The sequence below is a fragment of the Schistocerca americana genome, chromosome 6 (genome assembly GCF_021461395.2).
Source record: "Schistocerca americana isolate TAMUIC-IGC-003095 chromosome 6, iqSchAmer2.1, whole genome shotgun sequence".
Taxonomy (NCBI): Eukaryota; Metazoa; Arthropoda; class Insecta; order Orthoptera; family Acrididae; genus Schistocerca; species Schistocerca americana.
The window spans coordinates 554,164,924-554,184,429 of record NC_060124.1 but is presented as its reverse complement, the minus strand read 5'-3'; the positions used below and the strand labels follow the sequence as shown (position 1 = coordinate 554,184,429).

General features: G+C 39.1%; 1 protein-coding gene across 1 annotated transcript in view; it reads left to right on the top strand.

Moving 5' to 3' along the window:
- The window catches only part of LOC124619407 (eukaryotic translation initiation factor 2A), a 167,145-nt gene that overhangs the window by 22,627 nt on the left and 125,012 nt on the right, over positions 1-19,506 (top strand). Inside the window, exon 3 of the mRNA XM_047145765.1 lies at positions 12,568-12,686. Coding sequence (XP_047001721.1) covers positions 12,568-12,686 — 119 coding nt within the window. The remainder of the gene's footprint in view (positions 1-12,567; positions 12,687-19,506) is intronic.

Below are 19,506 nucleotides of genomic sequence, written 5' to 3'. Positions count from 1 at the left end.
GTTCGAGGGCACAACACTGTTTACAGTACTTGATTTGAACCAGGCCTACAATCAGATCCCCTTACATAAGGACTCTAGGAAAATCACTGCATTTATTACAGACTGGAATTTATTTGAATTTGCAAGGCTCCATTTGGTGTGGCCACTGGGGCGGCAGTATTATTACAGTTCTTGAACTCCCGTCTTCTCACATATTGAGTTAGAGTTTGTGTTCCAGTGACTGTGTGATATGCTTGTGTGTAATACGGCTATGGATGAACATTGGGGTAATTTGAACGAAGTCTTTGGTAGATTGTGTAATGCTGGGTTGACTGTTAACCCAGATAAGGTGAAGTTTGCACAGAGAGCATTTCTGGGTCATATAGTGTTTGCAGAGGAAGTAGTTGTCGATCCCCAAGAGAGTACAAGCTTTTCTGTGTTGTCCAAGATCTATCATAGCCAGTTTTATTGGCATGGCAAATGTTTTTAGGAATTTTGTCCTTCAATTTGCTTAAAAGGCATCCCTGTTGAACCATGTCAGATGAACCAGCAGAAGTTTGAGTGGGATCCATCACAACAAGCTGCCTTTCAGGCACTGAAAGCAGCATTTTCCTCAGCTCCAATATTAGTGTTGCCCGATTTTGGATTGCATATGCATTGGGGGAATTATTTGATGCGGAGAGGAAATACTCAGTTTAGGAGCTTGAGGCCCTGGCAGTTCTTTTTGCCCTGCAGAAGTTCCATTATTATATGGAACATACCACCTTGCAGCTTGAGATTGATAATTGGGCATTGAGAACCTGTCAGAAGTAGTTTACCTCGTTGTGAAATTGAACTAGATAGTTCCTGCGAAATAGTAAGGGTAGAGGTTATACTTGACAATTGGACTAAACTATTAATTGGATTGTTTTACCGACCCCCCAACTTGGAAGATATAGTTGCTGAACAGCTCAAAGAAAACTTGAGCCTCGTTTCAGATAGGCACCCCACTCATATAATTATAGTCGGTGGTGACTTCAATCTACCCTCGATATGCTGGAAAAATTATACGTTTAAAACCTGCGGCAGACATAAAACGTCACCCGAGATTGTACTGAATGCTTTCTCAGAAAATTATTTCGAACAGTTAGTTCATGAGCCCACTTGAAGTGTAAATGGTTGCAAAAGCATACTTGACCTCTTAGCAACAGATAATCCTGGACAAATAGGGAGTATCGTGACAAATGCAGGGATTAGCAAAGTTCTGTAAAGTAGTTGGTGCTAGGCTGAATACCGTAACACCTACAACCATAAAAAAGAAATGCAAAGTACAGCTATTTAAAAAAGCTGATAAAAATGTAAAAATGCTCTTAATGCCTTTTTTAGTCTATAGAAGGTAATTATCATAAAACCAACTCCAGGAACTACTACAAAATCTTTGGGAAACAACTACAACAATATGAGGCCCCTACACTAATAATGAAAGATGAAGATGGAAGAATGACACACAGTAACAAGGAAAATGCAGAAATCATGGCAAAAGCATTTTACAAACTTCTGAATTGCGAGGAACCCAAAGAACCCTTACAAATCAACATAAATACCCCAATAAAAACCAAACCTAACAAACTAGACCCTCCAACTTTCCAAGAAGTAGAAGAAATTCTTAAAGAACAAAAAAATTATAAGGCATGTGGAGAAGATCAGGTTTTTGTTGAAATGTGGAAATATGCAAGTGACACAGTCAAGACCTCCTTACACATGGCTCTAACAAAAATTTGGGTAACAGAACAATTTCCCGAACATTGGACCACAGCTATCATCCACCCACTACACAAAAAGGGAGATAAGAGCAACGCAGACAACTACAGAGGAATCTCTCTTCTAGATTGCACATATAAAATTCTATCCAAGATCCTATATGAAAGAATCAAGGAGCAGTTAGAACAGGAGTTAGGGGAATATCAGGGAGGTTTCAGACCATGGAGAAGCTGTGCAGAGCAGATAATTAGTTTAAAATTGATTATGGCATACTACAAGAAACAGAACAAACCTCTGGCAATAACATTTGTAGATTTTAAGAAGGCATATGACTGTCACCACAGACCTTCAGTATTAAAAATTTTAAGAAATCTAGGACTCCATCCAAAACTAATTAAAATAGTACAACTCACTCTAACCAACACCAAATCAAAAGTGAAGTTTAGAGGAGAAATTTCAGAACCATTCCTCATAAAAACAGGCTTAAGACAAGGTGACTGCCTATCACCATTACTTTTCAACTGTGCACTGGAATACATAATGAGAGAATGGTACAAGGACAATCCAAAGAGGATAAGAATTGGAAGTGCAAAAGATGATATTAGCTTAAAATGCTTGGGATTCGCTGATGATCTTGCCCTCCTAGCCAACACCGTTCAAGAAGCCAGGCAACAAGTGAAATCACTACAAGAAATAGCAGAGAAAGTAGGCCTTAGAATATCATTTGAAAAAACGGAGATTATGCTAACCGATCCACCACTTGCAAACAAAATTACAATAGGAGAACAGGAAATCAAAATTGTTGATAAATTTAAATATTTAGGCGAAATAATAACATACAATCTAAATGAGAAGCCATCATGGCAAAATAGAATAAAAAAACTGAACTATGCAAATTACATCAAAACAGCTAATACAGCAGAAATTGACAGAATACTAAAAATAGAAAGAAGAATAATTAGGACATGTATAAATAAACAGTATAAAATAAATGGACATTGGAGAATAGCATCAAATGAAACAGTATATAAGAAAATAGAACCAGTCATGAGCAGAATCAAGAAGAAACGCATCTCATTCTTTGGACATCTGATTAGAACTCCAGAAAACAGAATTAGTAAAAAAAATAATACAAAAATTGTGGAATAGCAAGAGTGACATTAAATGGATCACAGAAATTAAGGAAGATATAAAAGAACTTCAAATTACAGTAGATGACCTAAAAAACAAGACAGAGAAAACCAGAATACTGCAAGACCCGCAAACCAGACTACAAATGAAAATCAATAAAAGGAGTACAGGAAGAGTTGTCTCAGATGAAGAAAGAAAGAAAATATCTGAAAGAATGAAGAAATATTGGGCAGACAGAAGAGCAAAACACCTTTCATATAAGAATAGCCTCTAATAATTATATTACATAAATATATTAAGTTATTGTCGAACCAAATTGTATCCATGTGTAACAACTTGTTTAGAACTTTGTATTTTTGACTACAGTGGTCCAATGAAGGCCATAAAATAAATAAATAAATAAATAATAATAATAATAATAATGCCTTTTTTAAGACACTGTCTCCACTCCTTCTGATCTGATCATGTAAGCATAGAAAAGATGTGGAATGATTTCAAAGAGATAGTATCAATGCCACTTGAGATATATATATACCACATAAATTGATAAGTGATGGTACTGATCCCCCATGGTACACAAAATGGGTCAGATCACTGTTGCAGAAGCAACGAGAAAAGCATGCCAAAATTAAAAGAATGCAAAATCCCCAAGATTGGCAAAGTTTTGCAGATGTTTGAAATATAGTGCATACTTCAGTACGAGCTTTTAATCATTTCCGCAATGAAACTGTCTCGGAATCTGGCAGAAAACCCAAAGAGATTCTGGTCATACATAAAGCACACCAGTGGCAAGATGCAATCAATGCCTTCACTGTGCGGTAACAACGGTGAAGTCACTGATGACAGTGCCACTAAAGCAGAGTTATTAAACATGGTTTTCCAAAACTCCTTTGCCAAAGAAGATGAAGTAAATATTCCTGAATTCCAATCAAGAACAACTGCGAAGATGGGAAACATTGAAGTAGATATCCTCGGTGTAGCAAAGCAGCTTAAATCACTTAATAAAGGCAAGGCCTCCGGTCCAGATTGTTTACCAGTCAGTGTCCTTTCAGAGGATACTGATACAATAGCTCCATATTTAGCAGTTCCATGCCTAAAGACTGGAAAATTGCGCTCAAGTCACACCAATACCCAAAAAGAAAAATAGGAATAATACACTGAATTACAGGCCCGTATCACTAACGCTAATTTGCAGTAGGGTTTTGGAACATATTCTGTGTTCAAACATTATGAATTACCTTGAAGAAAACGATTTATGGACACATAGTCAGCACAGATTCAGAAAACATCATTCTCGTGAAATGCACGTAGCTCTTTATACTCATGAAGTAATGAGTATGTCAGATTGATAGCATATTTTTAGATTTCCAGAAGGCTTTTGACACCGTTCCTCACAAGTGTCTTCTAACCAAACTGGGTGTCTATGGAACATTGCCTCAGTTGTGCAACTGGATTCATGATTCCCTGTCAGAAAGGTCACAGTTCGTAGTAATAGATGGAAAGTCATCGAGTAAAACAGAAGTAGTAACCGGTGTTCCCCAAGAAAGTGTTATAGGCCCCTATTGTTCCTGATCTATATCAATGAGATAGGAGACCATCTGAGTAGCCCTATTAGATTGTATGCAGATGATGCTGTCATTTACCGTCTTTTAAAGTCATCAGATTACCAAAACGAATTGCAAAATGATTTAGGTAAACTGTATGGTGCAAAAAGTGGCAGTTGATCTTGAATAAAGAAAAGTTTGAAGTTATTCGCGTGAGTACTAAAAGAAATCCGCTAATTTTCGATTATGTGATAAGTCACACATATCTTAAGGCTGTAAATTCAACTTAATGGATTACAATTACAAGTAACCTAAATTGGAACTACCACATAGATAATGTTGTAGGTAGAGCAAACCAAAGACTGTGATTCATTGGCAAAACACACAGAAGGTGCAGCAGGTCTTTTAAAGAGGCTGCTTACACCACACTTGGCTGCCCTATTCTGGAGTATTGCTGTGTGGTGTGGGATCCGCATCAGGTGGGACTGACAGATCATCATCATCAATTAAGACTGATTATGCCTTTCAGCGTTCAGTCTGGAGCATAGTCCCCCTTATAAAATTCCTCCATGATCCCCTATTCAGTGCTAGCATTGGTGCCTCTTCTGATGTTAAACCTATTACTTCAAAATCATTCTTAACCGAATCCAGGTACCTTCTCCTTGGTCTGCCCCAACTCCTCCTACCCTCTACCGCTGAACCCATGAGTCTCTTGGGTAACCTTGCTTCTCCCATGCGTGTAACATAACCCCACCATCGAAGCCTGTTCTCCCTGACTGCTACATCTATGGAGTTCATTCCCAGTTTTTCTTTGATTTCCTCATTGTGCACACCTTCCTGCCATTGTTCCCATCTACTAGTACCTGCAATCATCCTAGCTACTTTCATATCCGTAACCTCAACCTTATTGATAAGGTAACCTGAATCCAACCAGCTTTCGCTCCCATACAACAAAGTTGGTCGAAAGATTGAACGGTGCACAGATAACTTAGTCTTGGTACTGACTTCCTTCTTGCAGAAGAGAGTAGATCGTAGCTGAGCGCTCGCTGCGTTAGCTTTGCTACACCTCGCTTCCAGTTCTTTCACTATGTTGCCATCCTGTGAGAATATGCATCCTAAGTACTTGAAACCGTCCACCTGTTCTAACTTTGTTCCTCCTATTTGGCACTCAATCCATTTATATCTCTTTCCCACTGACATTACTTTTGTTTTGGAGATGCTAATCTTCACACCATAGTCCTTACATTTCTGATATAGGTCTGAAATATTACTTTGCAAACTTTCAGTAGAATCTGCCATCACAACTAAGTCATTCACATATGCGAGACTGCTTATTTTGTGTTCACCTATCTTAATCTCACCCAGCCAGTCTATTGTTTTCAACATATGATCCATAAATAATATGAACTACAGTGGAGACAGGTTGCACCCTTGTCTTACCCCTGAAACTACTCTGAACCATGGACTCAATTTACCGTCAACTCTAACTGCTGCCTGACTATCTATGTAAAGAGCTTTAATTGCTTGCAGAAGTTTGCCTCCTATTCCATAATCACGTAGAACAGACAATAACTTCCTCCTAGGAACCCGGTCATATGCCTTTTCTAGATTTATAAAACATAGATACAATTCCCTGTTCCACTCGTAACACTTCTCCATTATTTGCCGTAAGCTAAAGATCTGGTCCTGACAACCTCTAAGAGGCCTAAACCCACACTGATTTTCATCCAATTTGTCCTCGACTAATACTCGCACTGTCCTTTCAACAATACCTGAGAAGATTTTACCCACAACGCTAATCAAAGAGATACCTTTGTAGTTGTTACAATCTTTTGTGTTTCCATGTTTAAAGATTGGTGTGATTACTACTTTCTTCCAATCTGATGGAACCTGTCCCGACTCCCACGCCATTTCAATTATCCTGTGTAGCCGTTTAAGACCTGACATTCCACTGTATTTGATGAGTTCCGATTGTCCAAAATACTTGTCATTTCCTTCTTACCTCCCTTTCGAAGACTGCTAATTACACTCCAGAATGGTTTTCCAGCAGCTTGACCCAAGGTCTCCAACCTGTTTCCAAAGTCTTCCCAAGATTTCTTCTTGGATGCTGTAATTATCTGTTTGGCTTTGTTTCTTTCGTCAACATAACTTTCTCTGTCTACCTGAGTTCTAGTATGTACCCATTTTTGATGTGCCTTCTTTTTCCTTTTACAGGCTGCCTTGACTGTGTAATTCCACCAAGCTGTTTGCTTCATCCTACCTTTATACACTACTGTTCCAAGACATTCTTTGGCCACTTCTAGAACTGTGTCCCTGTACCTTGTCCATTCCTTTTCCAGTGACTGCAATTGACTACATTCAACTAACTGGTACCTTTCTGAGATCACTGTTATGTACTTGTGTCTGATTTCCTTATCCTGAAGTTTCTCCACTCTTATCCTCCTACACATGGACCTGACCTCCTGCACTTTCGGCCTCACAATACCAATTTCGCTGCAGATTAAATAGTGATCAGTGTCATCAAAGAATCCCCTGAATACACGTGTGTCCCTCCTGAATTCCTGATCTGTTGTTATATAGTCAATGACAGATCTGGTATTCCTGCCTTCCCAATTATACTGGTGAATGTTCTTATGTTTAAAAAAGGGAGTTTGTGATTACTAAGTCCATACTGGCACAGAAATCCAAGAGTTGTTTCCCGTTCCTGTTGGCCTCCATATCCTCTCCAAATTTACCCATAACCTTTTCATACCCTTCTGTTCGATTTGCAATCCTGGCATTAAAATCACCCATGAGCAGAACACTGTCCTTGTCCTTTACTCTAACAACTACATCACTGAGTGTGTCATAAAAACTATCCATCTTATCTTGATCTGTCCCTTCACAATGTGAATATACTGACACAATCCTAACTTTCTTGCTAGACACTGTCAAATCTATCCACAGCAGTTGTTCGTTTACATACCTTATTGCAACTACACTGGGTTCCATTTCTTTCCTGATGAAAAGCCCTGCACCCCATTGTGCTATTCCTGCTTTGACTCCTGACAGGTAGACCTTGTATTCTCCCACTTCCTCTTCTTTCTCACCCCCTTACCCGAATGTCACTAACAGCTAAAACGTCCAACCCCATCTTACTTGCAGCCTCTGCCAACTCTGCCTTCTTCCCAGAGTAGCCCCCATTGATATTAATAGCTCCCCATCTCGTTACCATTCGTTTGCCGAGTCGTATCTTAGGAGTCCCTGGTTTGTCAATTAGAGGTGGGACTCCGTCACCTCAAAAGGTCCGAGGCGTTTTGCTCTGATTGTTGCCAGCATCATATTTATAGTACCAGGGAAGCAGGTTGCTAGCCTTACTTGTCCTGGGTCCCATTGAGTTTAACCCTAACGGTTGAGGGACTAACCGGTGGATTTGGTGGCCACGACTCAGAATATGTCCGAGATGCCCAGCCTTATTCCAAAGTAACTGGTATCCCGACTGTCAGGACCACTTACTTGGCCACTCATACGTTGCCCGTGGTTCATGAACTAGGACATGATACCAGGAACCCACACCATGAACCATGACTGACAGATGATATCGAAAAAGTTCAAAGAAGGGTAGCTCGTTTTGTACTATCCCAAAATAGGGGAGATAGTGCCACAGGCATGATACATGAATTGGAGTGGCGATAATTAAAACAAAGTTGTTTTTCATTGCGACGAGATCTTCTTATGAAATTTCAGTCACCAGTTTTCTCCTCCGATTGCGAAAACATTGTTGCCACCCACCAACATAGGGGGAAATGATCATTGTGATAAAGTAAGAGGAATCAGGGCTCACACAGAAAAATTTAAGTGCTCGTTTTTCCCGTGTGCCATTTCAGAGTGGAATGGTAGAGAGACAGCTTGAAGGTGGTTCAGTGAACCCTCTGCGAGGCACTTTATTGTGAAAAGCAGAGTAATCACTTACATATAGATGTAGATGTGGGCTGTCGACCGCGTTTTACTTTTTGTCTGTCGCAGCAAAATGGAGAAAGACATGTAATCTTTAGTTAGGGACCTCTGCTGTGTGTACAGCATATTTTGTGGACCTTTCTCCAAGAGGAACCCCTTGTTCTTAGCTGTCTTTGGTCCCATCAATTAGGCTTAACATTTAGTTGCTTTTAACTTCTTTTTCATATTAGTGTTGTAAGGGGGCTTATGATCTCAGTTGTCTCTGACCCTTTTGGGGGAGGGGGGGGGGGGGGGGACATTTTGCAGCTAATTTTGACAAAAGTATAAAGAAGACTTATATAATCTGTTGACAACTTTCCGTCCGAGATGACTTGCTGTGTCGTCCTACCAAAAAGTCCTCTCTCCAGTCACAAAGTTTGATAATAAGTATAGATATGGTACGGAGTCAAATACTTTTGAAAAATCAAGAAGTATAACATCTACTTTACTGCCTTGGTCCAAATATTTCAGTATGTCCTGTCAAATGTGCGAGTTGGGTTTCACCTGATGAATGTTTTCAGAGTACATTTTGATTAGCATGAAGGAGGTCATTCTGTTCGAGATTTCTCATTATGTTGGAACTCAGAACATGATCTAACATTCTAAAATAAATCAGTGTTGAGAATGTTGGACAGTAATTTTGTGGCTCACTTTGCCTACGTTTCTTGGAAACTGGTGTGACCTGCACTTTCTTCCAACTAAGTGACACAGTTTTTTGTTCGAGGGATCTTCAATGGATTATAGTTAGCATAGGGGCTAACTCAGCCGCAAATCTCAGTATATAAAAGGCAATGTCCTGGATGACTTACTTATCATTGGCCAGCGCAAATTGCTAAGGATAGAAACTTGAAATTTGGAGGTATGGGTCGTATACTGATAGGTGTCATTTAAGAAAGAAGTTTCCGAAATTCCATCTTAAGGGGGTGAAATATAGGGGATGAACAATTTTTTTGAAAACTGTCACTATCAAGGCAATTTTGAAGCTAGACCTACAGAAATTGGTATTTGGTTTCTTGGTAAGAAATAAATACGTGTTTCAGTCTTTTTAGAAATCCAACTGCTGTGGGGGTGACATAGGGATGAAAGTTTTTATGGAAATATTTCATTCTGCAAGCATATTTGAAGCTAAATCTGTGCAAATTTGTATTTGGCTCCCTGTTACAAATAAAAAAAATTATGTATGTCGCTGTTTTTGGAAATTCAACCCGTAAGGTAGTGCAATAGGGGACGAAAATTTTCAAGAAAATATTTTGTTACATTAAAAAATTTTAAAGCTAAATTTATGAAAATTTGTAGTTCAGTTCTTGGTTAGATACAAAGAAATATTAGTTAGGGTATGAAAGTTGCTACGGAAATCTCTCCACAAGAATGCAAAAGGCATGATTAACAAAAACTTTGGACTCCAGCTGCCAGAACTGCTTTTTGGTCAGAAGTATGTTCAGAAAAGACCATACTTATATGGCCTTAATTAGTGTAAAAAGCTAAGAAGTTGCTCCAATTTGTGAACAACATAAAAATTCGATTAAATAAAAACAAAAATACTCTGCAGGTCATACAGCATACATGAGCAAAGCAGTGGGCACTAAGCTAGTTCGGTACAGAATGTACAGGGATTCCATTGGTCCCTGAAGCTTTGTTCAGTTTTAATGATTTCATTAATTTCTCAACACCACTGACAATAACACTTACTTCACTCATCTTTTCAGTGGTACGAGGATTAAGGTGGGGCAATACTCCTGGGTTTTTGTTTGTAAAGGAACATTTGAAAATGGAGTTAAAACATTTCAACTTTTACTTTGCTACTGTCAATTTCTGTTCCTGTCTCATTCGCTAGGGACTGGACACTAACTTGGATGCCACTAACAGCCTTTACATATGACCAGACTCTCTTTGGGCTTTGTGAAAGATCATTTGAAAATAGTAGTCATGAAGGCATCATGCATCGCCGACTTGACAGCCAAACACATTTCATTTAGCATTTCTCTACATAAAGTCCTATGCTTTGTTTTACACCTATTACACAATCTCTATTTCTGTAGAAGATTCTTTACAGTGATTGTATACCATGGAGGGTCCCCCCCTCCCTTTTATGAACTGTTCTACTGTGCACTTACCTATCCAGTGCATGGTCAGATTTTCTTTTTTTAAAACTGGGTCCATAGTTTCTCTACATGCTACTGTCCTGTTGTAAAAGTTTCAAGTTCTTCATTTAGCTATGACACTACTGCTGCTTTTTATTGAGTGTGTTGAACATATATATCTTCCAACTTGTTTTACTTGCCCTTTGTACTTTGGTAGTCATTGGTGCCACAATTACCTCATGGTCAATGGTACCAGTTTCAATGTGGACATCCTCATAGAGATCTGGTCTATTTGTTGCCATTATACCTAATATTTTTCCATCATGATTGGAGCCTGAACTGTGTGTTCTAAGTAGTTTCCAGGGAAGGAATTTAGTAATATTTCTCAGGATGTCTTGTTACAGCCACCATTAACAAAACCGATTCTTCCAGTTGATTAATAATTAAAGTTGCCACCAGTGATTACAGTTTGAACAGGGAGCCTATGTACAAGTGAACTGAAGTTTTCTCTAAACTTTTCAGTTACCTCTAAACTTTTCAGTTACATCAAGAGGTGGTCTGTAGAAGAAACCAATTATAATTATATACCCACTGATACTGAATCTTAACCAAAAAATCTCGCATGCAGCTCCAATTTTTATCTCGATGGATTTGAGTCTCGTCTACTGTGACAAATATGCCATCTCCATGTCCCCATTTGCCTGTCCTTTTGATATATATTTAAATTTCCCCCACAAATCTCACTACTGTCGGCTTCATGTTTTAACTAGCTTTCTGTACCTAGTATTACGGGAGCTTCACTGCTTCTCATGAGCACTTCAAATTCTGGCATCTCATTGCAAATGCTTTGGCAGTTTACTATTTTAATACCCTCACTTGTGGATTTCATTTCTTGCGATCTTACACTGATGTTTCTGGGTTTCCTACTGCTATTGTTATCTGGACTGGATAGATGGCTGCCCAATCCAAAAAACCTTTCTGTGCACCCCGCATACTGTCCACTACCTGTGTAGCAGCCTCTAACATGTAGTGCACAGCTGACTCTACAGTTCTCAACACTATGGTGCAAGTCCAGGAAGGCACAGAACCCTCAATCCTTCCACTCGACTCCGAACCAGGGGCCTCTGCCAGGCACTTTATTGTGAATAGCAGAGTAATCATGTAGACGTATTTATGGGGGCAATGCTGTAAATTGTGAGTTTCTCAACCTCTTCTGCCAATGCAGGTATTATTCAAGTCCAGAGTCCAGAAGACTGACATCATTCGTTCCAAAGTGCACCACAATCTGCAGTTGGCTGCACCCTATTCCCTCAGTGGCTGCTAGGATAGCCTCTTCAACTTGTTGCAAGAGGCCCCCAGGTATACACACTGCGTGCACCTGGTGTTCCTTCTTCTGCCTTACACTAAGGGGTACCATTATTTGTTATATGTTTGAATTGCCAACGGTTACGAGACCTCTATCATTTTATTGGTAGTTCCTAACTATTTTGAAGGTGTAATCCAGTACTGGTGTTTCTGCACTTCTATCTGTTCGAAAGCCACGCTGATTATTATTCAGTAGACTGCGGCCACTTAAGTATGTGGTGATTCATTGTCTCATTAATTTGTCAGTTACTTTAGAGAATATTGAGAGGAGTAAAAAGGATTAATAATTTTCAACTTTGTGCTTAGTACCACTTTTCGACAAAGGTATCACTTTCGATATTTGCAGTGGGAAGGGGGGGGGGGGGGGCGGCAGTCTCCCAGCGAAAAACTAATAATATGAGCTGAGGGTTTTGTAATCTGTGAAGCAGTATGAATCATCAGCTGTTTATGATTCACTTGTATAACATAACAGTTTGTAGATTTTCTGAAGTTGTTTTGGATGTCTTCACTATATTTCATTTTGATCCTATAACATATTTGGATTTCTTTACTTTTATTGTGTTTTAAAATAGTTTGTACACCATTAATAAGTTATTGTGTACCATTTATATTTTTTGCTTGCTTGCTTGTAGGATTAGTTTAAAGGCAGACTTCGGTAGAGGAAATAAATAGGAACTCCAAAACTGTATGCAAATGATGATACACAAGTTAAAACTATATATTTATATTCTTTCATTTATTTTATGTTTTAGTGTGAAGATTGCCAGCACAAACACGTGGAAAGTGTTGGCAGAAATTCCAAGACCAAAAGTTTCCAATATCACCTTCTCACCAAAAGGGACATACATCATGACTTGGGAGCAGTACATGGGTAACAAATTACGTCCTTCCTTTCTTCAATTTCTTTTGAAAAATCTTTACTTTTAATAAAGGCCATCTGGATATAAATTTGAGATTTTTATCAATGTGTATTGTTCAACTAAATCAAACTTCGGGTTTGAATATCAACAATATAAGGAAAAGATAGGTTGCTACTCACTGTAAAGATGACAAATTCAGTTGCAGACAGGCACAACAAAAAGACACTTACACATTAGCTTTTGGACAATGCCTTCTACAGAAAAGTAAATAAATACACACATTCCTTCATACAAGCGAGCACACCTCATGCACACCTGACCGCGATCTCTGGCAGCTCAGACTGGCATTCCAGTCTGATCTGCCGGAGATGGTGGTCATGCATGAGTGAGATGTGCCTGTTTGTGTGAAGGTGTGTGTGTGTGTGTGTGTGTGTGTGTGTGTGTGTGTGATTTTTTTTTTTTTTAAACTGGAAAGGTTTGATTTTATATAACAATAAAATGTGCAGAAGAATAGAAGGTTTTATTGTGAAATATTCTGCATTGAATTTTAATTGGGTGCAGATTTACATCAAAATTAATTCCAGTCGTTACCTCAGTTAATGAGCAACGAGTGCTGTGCAATTTGTTCATTCCAAGAATTTTGTCTTTGACGTGCTGCAGTCTTTAATAGTTACGATGGTGGAGTGTGCTCTTGTTGTCTGAAATATTATCAGAATGATTGCATCCGTATTTATGTGTGTGCAAAAGGCACTATAAGAAACTCCTCTGCATGTATTACAGGTTAGCTGCAGTTTATGAATAAATGAGATGAGATTTACAAACAAACTGAAAAAAATAGACACGGGATAAACTGTGTGCTTTCAAATGTTCTGCTGAGCTATTATTTCCATTCTAATGGAGAAGGATCCAATAGCTTAGCGGAATACCCTAAGCACACCATTAATTAATCAGGCCTAATAAACCTGAGAAATTTCATTAGACAAAGATAGCTATCAAAATAATGGATACACGATGTGTTCATAAGCTGATAATGCCAATGAAAGCTGCATTAAATAAGTTATTGTATATTTTGTGTGTTTATGGAAATGATTGGACATAGGTACAGCAGTGGCACATCGTTGGTGGATGAGATTTTTTCTTTATTATCAGCATTTAGTTGCTTGACCATGTAGCCACCTCTAATGTATCCACATTGAAAGTTATCAGTTTTGAGTGTTACCTACGTACAGTGGCGGTCATGTAGTAATAACAACATTATATCCGTTACAGAAAAGAAAAAAATGCATTTCATTTACCAGTAAAAGGCATAAGTTACACAAATTTGTTGTTAAATTCTTTATAGATGGTGTTAAGTAATATTGATATGGCTAAAGGTTATATTTACTTTACAGAAAACTGTGTGCAATTAAGGAATTAAATGAATATTTAAAAAGCCTTCAGCAAGTTGTTGATATTCTCAGGTGAGAAAATGCTAATCATAGAAATAAAAGCTGTGAGTTACAAACATTGGTTTCAAATAGTATTCAAAGCAGTTTACAAGCTACAAAAGTGATACGGAAAACAACAAATGATATGATATACTAATATGCAGAAGTGTTTACAGTGTGCTAGTGAAGAAAAATAGCCATAAGTGTGTAAACAATTCAGGCATTCTTCCCAGTGGAAGTAACAGCCAAAAGTGTGTAAACAATTCAAACACTCTTCCTTGCTCTCTTCGAATGCCTAACAAAGTGATCAAATACATGCCTCACTTTTGACAGAATTCATTGTATAAAACTAATCTCTTATGCACAAACAGGTATAGTGTTTTATTGGAAAGCAGCAGTGACTTCATAAACATTTAAAGTGAACATTTCAGCCCGTGTGAAAGTCAATATAAAATGGAAGTAAAGTCAGCAGCAATAAAAAAGAACAGTCTAGGGAAGGCAACATGCTGTTTCTAGCGGACAACCTCAAAAGAAAGTTGGATAGCATTTTACAGGCCATTAATATGAACGTTTGTGCAACCGGCATTGTGAAATTCGGCACGAAAATGAAAAACATTATTGAAGACCTCTCAAAACATAAGAATGTACAGAAGGATAGTGACTTTGTTGTTTATGTGATTGGTGCAAACAATGAAGCCAAAAATTGTATAACAGGTTTGAAGAATTTTTTAGGCATGAACAAGATGAAAACACTGTTGTTGCGATGATACCTCATAGACATGACCTGATTTTTAATTCATGTGTTAACAAAGAGATCCTTAAAACCAATGTTAAAAATCACACAACTATACTCCACTTCGCAAAATGAAATGTAATAGATATTAGTAGACTTGAGAAAACTCAGCACACTGAACATGAGAAACTTGTGTGTCAAAAGATAAACATAATTGTACATGTAATTTGTGAATGCAACAGTCTCATTTTAAAAGACAGTCTTTCTGTGCATGTTAGTATACCTCATTTATAAGGGAAAACTGCATTACAAGGGAAGGAAGGGTAGGAACCACATTAAGAGAAAACTGCAGCAGACTAATTCATTTAGACAATGGTGCGTTTTAGATCATCCAGTGAAAATAAATGATTGTGTAAGACATGGTGAAATCAAAATACCTTTCTGTACCAAAGTTCTCTTTCTTCGTGTAAATGTACAATCTCTTAGAGGTAAAGTCAGTGATCAACAATACTGGCTTGATAAAATTAACTGCAGTGTTTTGTGTATCAGTGAACACTTGGTGAGTGAGTCTGAAATAGACCTGTGTGTTCCTCATGTACACTTGCTAGTTACTATCTACTGCAGAAAAAGCGTGCTACTTGATTGGGTCTCAATCTACATTAAAAGTAATTTTACATTGCTCAATCATAGACCTTAGCAGAATATGCCTTGAAGGCATATTTGAAGTAGCTGGTATGCTAATGCACACACAAATTGTAATACTTATTTACTTTCTGTGTCCGGAACTAGACTTCAGACTTCCAAAAATCAGCAGCCAGTATGGCCTTGTCATTTGCCTCCAATAAGTCATTCATTGTGCAGGGCTGGTCTAAATATGGACAGATAGGCAGGTGTTGAGGATCCTGGACAGAACCACACAGACAGAGTTATGTTCTCATTCTCTTTTAGGAAACCCCATTGCTGCAGGTTTGTCTTGCACGTTGGCACTTCTACCCTCATGCGGTTTAGGGTTCTCCAGACTGTGTATGACAGGTCTCCACCAGGCACCAGTTCTTCTTTTACATCTTTATTGGGGTTTCTCAGGTCGATTTCCCACCTTTTCACACGATTCTCTGCAGCCGACCCTTCCAGGGCTCGGGTACGTGACAGGAATCTCTTCCTCGAACAAAGCCATCAGTCAGCAGGCTGGTGTCCATATAAAGGGTGACGCATGTCCTTTTCTTGCTTGGTTTTTTCGGCTTCGGCAGCGATGTCATGTCATATGTTGGGCGGTGCGATCCCCATGATTGTGCACTGGGGTTGGCCTCGCATCCGGTAACAATCCGTGCCATTTCATTCACCTCGACATCAACTTTTCTCACATGTGTTGATGCAGACCTTACTGGAGCGGCGTATTCCGCGGCTGACACACTGAGCGCAAGGGCTGAAGTTCTCAGGACTTTTGGGTTTGCACCCCAGGATCTGCTGGTTAGTTTCCTGATGATGTTGTTTCTAGTTGAGACTTTTTCCGTTGTGGCATTACAATGATGTTTATAGGTCAGTGTGCGGTCCAACGTGACACCAAGGTATTTGGGCGTTTTACAGTGCTCGAGACGTTCACCTCCATATTACATTTAATTCACAATTTGCCTCCGTGTTCTTTAAATGAAATAAACAGACCTGTGTCTTGGAAGAGTTCGGCCTTAGGTGGTTTGCCTCATAATACTGGGAGAGAGCTTCCACGGTACTGGTTAATTTCTCATCTACATCCGTAAAATTGTTACCTTGGGCTGCAACTGCAGTGTTGTCGGCATACATAAATTGGCATGTGATGTTTCGCACTGCTTGGTCATTTGTATATATATTATACAGAGCTGGGGCGAGGACGCTTCCCTGAGATAGGCCATTCCTCTGATTTCTCCACCTGCTCTTCTTGCCCTGGAGACAGACGAAAAATCTATTATGCAGGAAAGTACTTATCAGTGATGTTAAATGGTAATCTCGTGTCACATTATATACTTTCCTAAGAAGCCTCTGCTGGTTTACAGTATCACATCCAGCTGAAAGGTCTATGAATGCCACTCCCGTGATTTCTTTCCTCTCAAACCCATCCTCGGTATGTTGGGTCAGTTTCAGGACTTGACCGCAGCACGATTTGCCTGGTCGGAAACCTGCCTGCTGTGGGATGATCTGTTGTTCCAAGACGCTTTCTATGTGACTTAGCGTCAGGCGTTCCAAGATCTTAAAACAGTGACATAAAAGAGACACAAGTCGGAAGTTTTTTGGATCATCAGAGTCCTTTCCTGGTTTCAGAAGTGCAACCACTCAGGCTTTCCTCCACATATTTGGAATATGGAGCCTTTCTACATATGCGTTTATCAAATCTAGCAGCCACTGTAGGGTATTACTTCCAAAACTTTTAATTTGCTCAACTCTTAAGTTCATCGATACCAGAGCTCTGTTAATCTTCAAGCTGGAAATGGCTGCAGTAAGTTCTGACATTGTAAATGGTGCCTTGAGGTGATGATTTTCCTCTGCCGGATCATGTGCTAATGGCTCCTGGTACTTTCTTCCGTGGGTTTTGCCATTCATAAGGAGTGTAGTGGTGACTTAGTCTGCCGTGACGTTAGTAAATTTATCATTTGACTTCGTGGCGTCACCGTTAAGGTTCTTTAACAGTTTCCAAGCCCGCCTACTGTTCACTTTCATGTCCAGGTTCTCCATGAGGTCACACCATTTGGCTTTGCAGTTCTCAGCTATGACTGACATGAGTTCATCGCCTGCTAGAAGTATCTCATCATCAAATGGGTCGTTATCGAAGAGCTTCTGGTATCTCTCCAGTAGTGGCTTTGCGTCCTCAGACAGTCCCATAATATACTGTGTTCTGCATACTCGTGGTATTGTTTTCCTAGACACCTTGTGAACGAGTTTGACAAGAGTCGTACATCTCAGGTTGTGGGGGGATTTTTGTTATTTCTACATCAATGAGCTCGCTATTTTTCTTCCAATTGGCCTTTTTAAAATTGAACCTTCTTTTGAAAGGAACTTGTTCAGGCTTAACAACTGCATTGACCGTGCAAATTATGGGCCAATGCTGCGTATGGGATGGGCCGATGCTGCGTATGGGGAATTGGCTCCCCAATCAGTTTTCCACATTGGCCAGCGAGTTTCTTGCTAACAAAGATGTTATCGAGATTGTACCCTTTCTTCCATCTGCCACTATTAAAGGAGCTTGGCAGTTTTGGGTCATGTATGAGCAGTAGATCGTCTACCTCAGCCCAGGTCTCCAGTTCCACTCTGCTGCTGTCAGTTTCTTTATAGCCCCATGTAGTGCTCTGACAGTTGAAATTGCCCAATACAAAATTAAAGTCTTGGTAACTGAAATTGCCAGGCTCAGTGAAGACAAAACCTGATTCTGGGGGTTTGTACACAGAGGTAACGTTATACTGCTGAGTTCGAATGGTTAATATCTCAATGTCTTGCCTGTCAGTCAGTGATGCAGAAGTGACTCTAATTCCTGGTCTGGCGAAGATGGCACTACCGTGCCTGTCAGTCAGTGATGCAGAAGTGACTCTAATTCCTGGCCTGGCGAAGATGGCACTACTGTACCGTTTATGTGGTCTCTCCAAGATCATCTTCATTCCATCTATTTTGTGTGTGGGTCTGTGTACTGCCCCGATGAGAGTTTTGAATCAGGAGGAAGTCACATTGATATTCATTACACAGGTCAGATAATAAAACTTCTTTGTCTTTCTATATTCCTTCAGTGTTTATCGACATTGTCACAAGTGGCCTTAGAAAAGACCGTTTGGGTAGGGTCTTATTGGTCTTCATTTTCTCAGAAGTCTGTTCCGATTGTTGAAGGATTAGCCACTGATAGATTAACGTTGCCTGGGGTGCGCCCGATTGCAGTTCTCGTTTATCTTGCTGTCACAATCTTCAGGGAGGTTCCTTCATTGCACCCCACAAATTGTAATTGTCTCATTTTATTGAACTCCAGGCTCTGATGTGATTGTATTTATAGAGAAACTTGGTACTTTAATATTGCAGTTAGCCAAATATAAACAGGATAAATTTATAATTGTAGATGATCATAAATGTAATTAGTAATGTACACAGAGACTCTCTTGAATATGATGTCATAGAATTAGGAATTCCAGATCACGCAGGGCTGTGGCTTCAAATTAAAAATTCAGCTCTCAGTACTGGAGGATGAGAAGTGATGTAGACTGCTAGGAGACAGATCAGTTAAAGAAAATAGATTGCTCTCATAATGGATAATAACAAAAGGTTTTGACAAATGCTTTTCCATTTTCTTGACTGAGATTAAGTGCATAGTAGAAAAGATGTGCCCCACTATAACCAAAAGATATCATACTGATATTACACATAAGCAGCATCATACCAACAACTGGTACACTCCACAACCTGAAAAAACTTAGGATACTGCTATGAATTGTGAAAGATAAGTTTCATAAAAATGACTGAAAAGAAAAATTACATAAACATGAGAAAACCCTACAGATCCAAAATAAAAAATGCTAGGCACAATGTAAATGATGAGTATATTTTAAATTCCAAAAATAATTGTAAAGCAGCTTGGAACTCATGAAAAGGGAAATTAATAGTATCAATAAAGAAAACAGTATCCCTATTGACTGTGATACACTTAGTGAATATTTTTTTGAATAG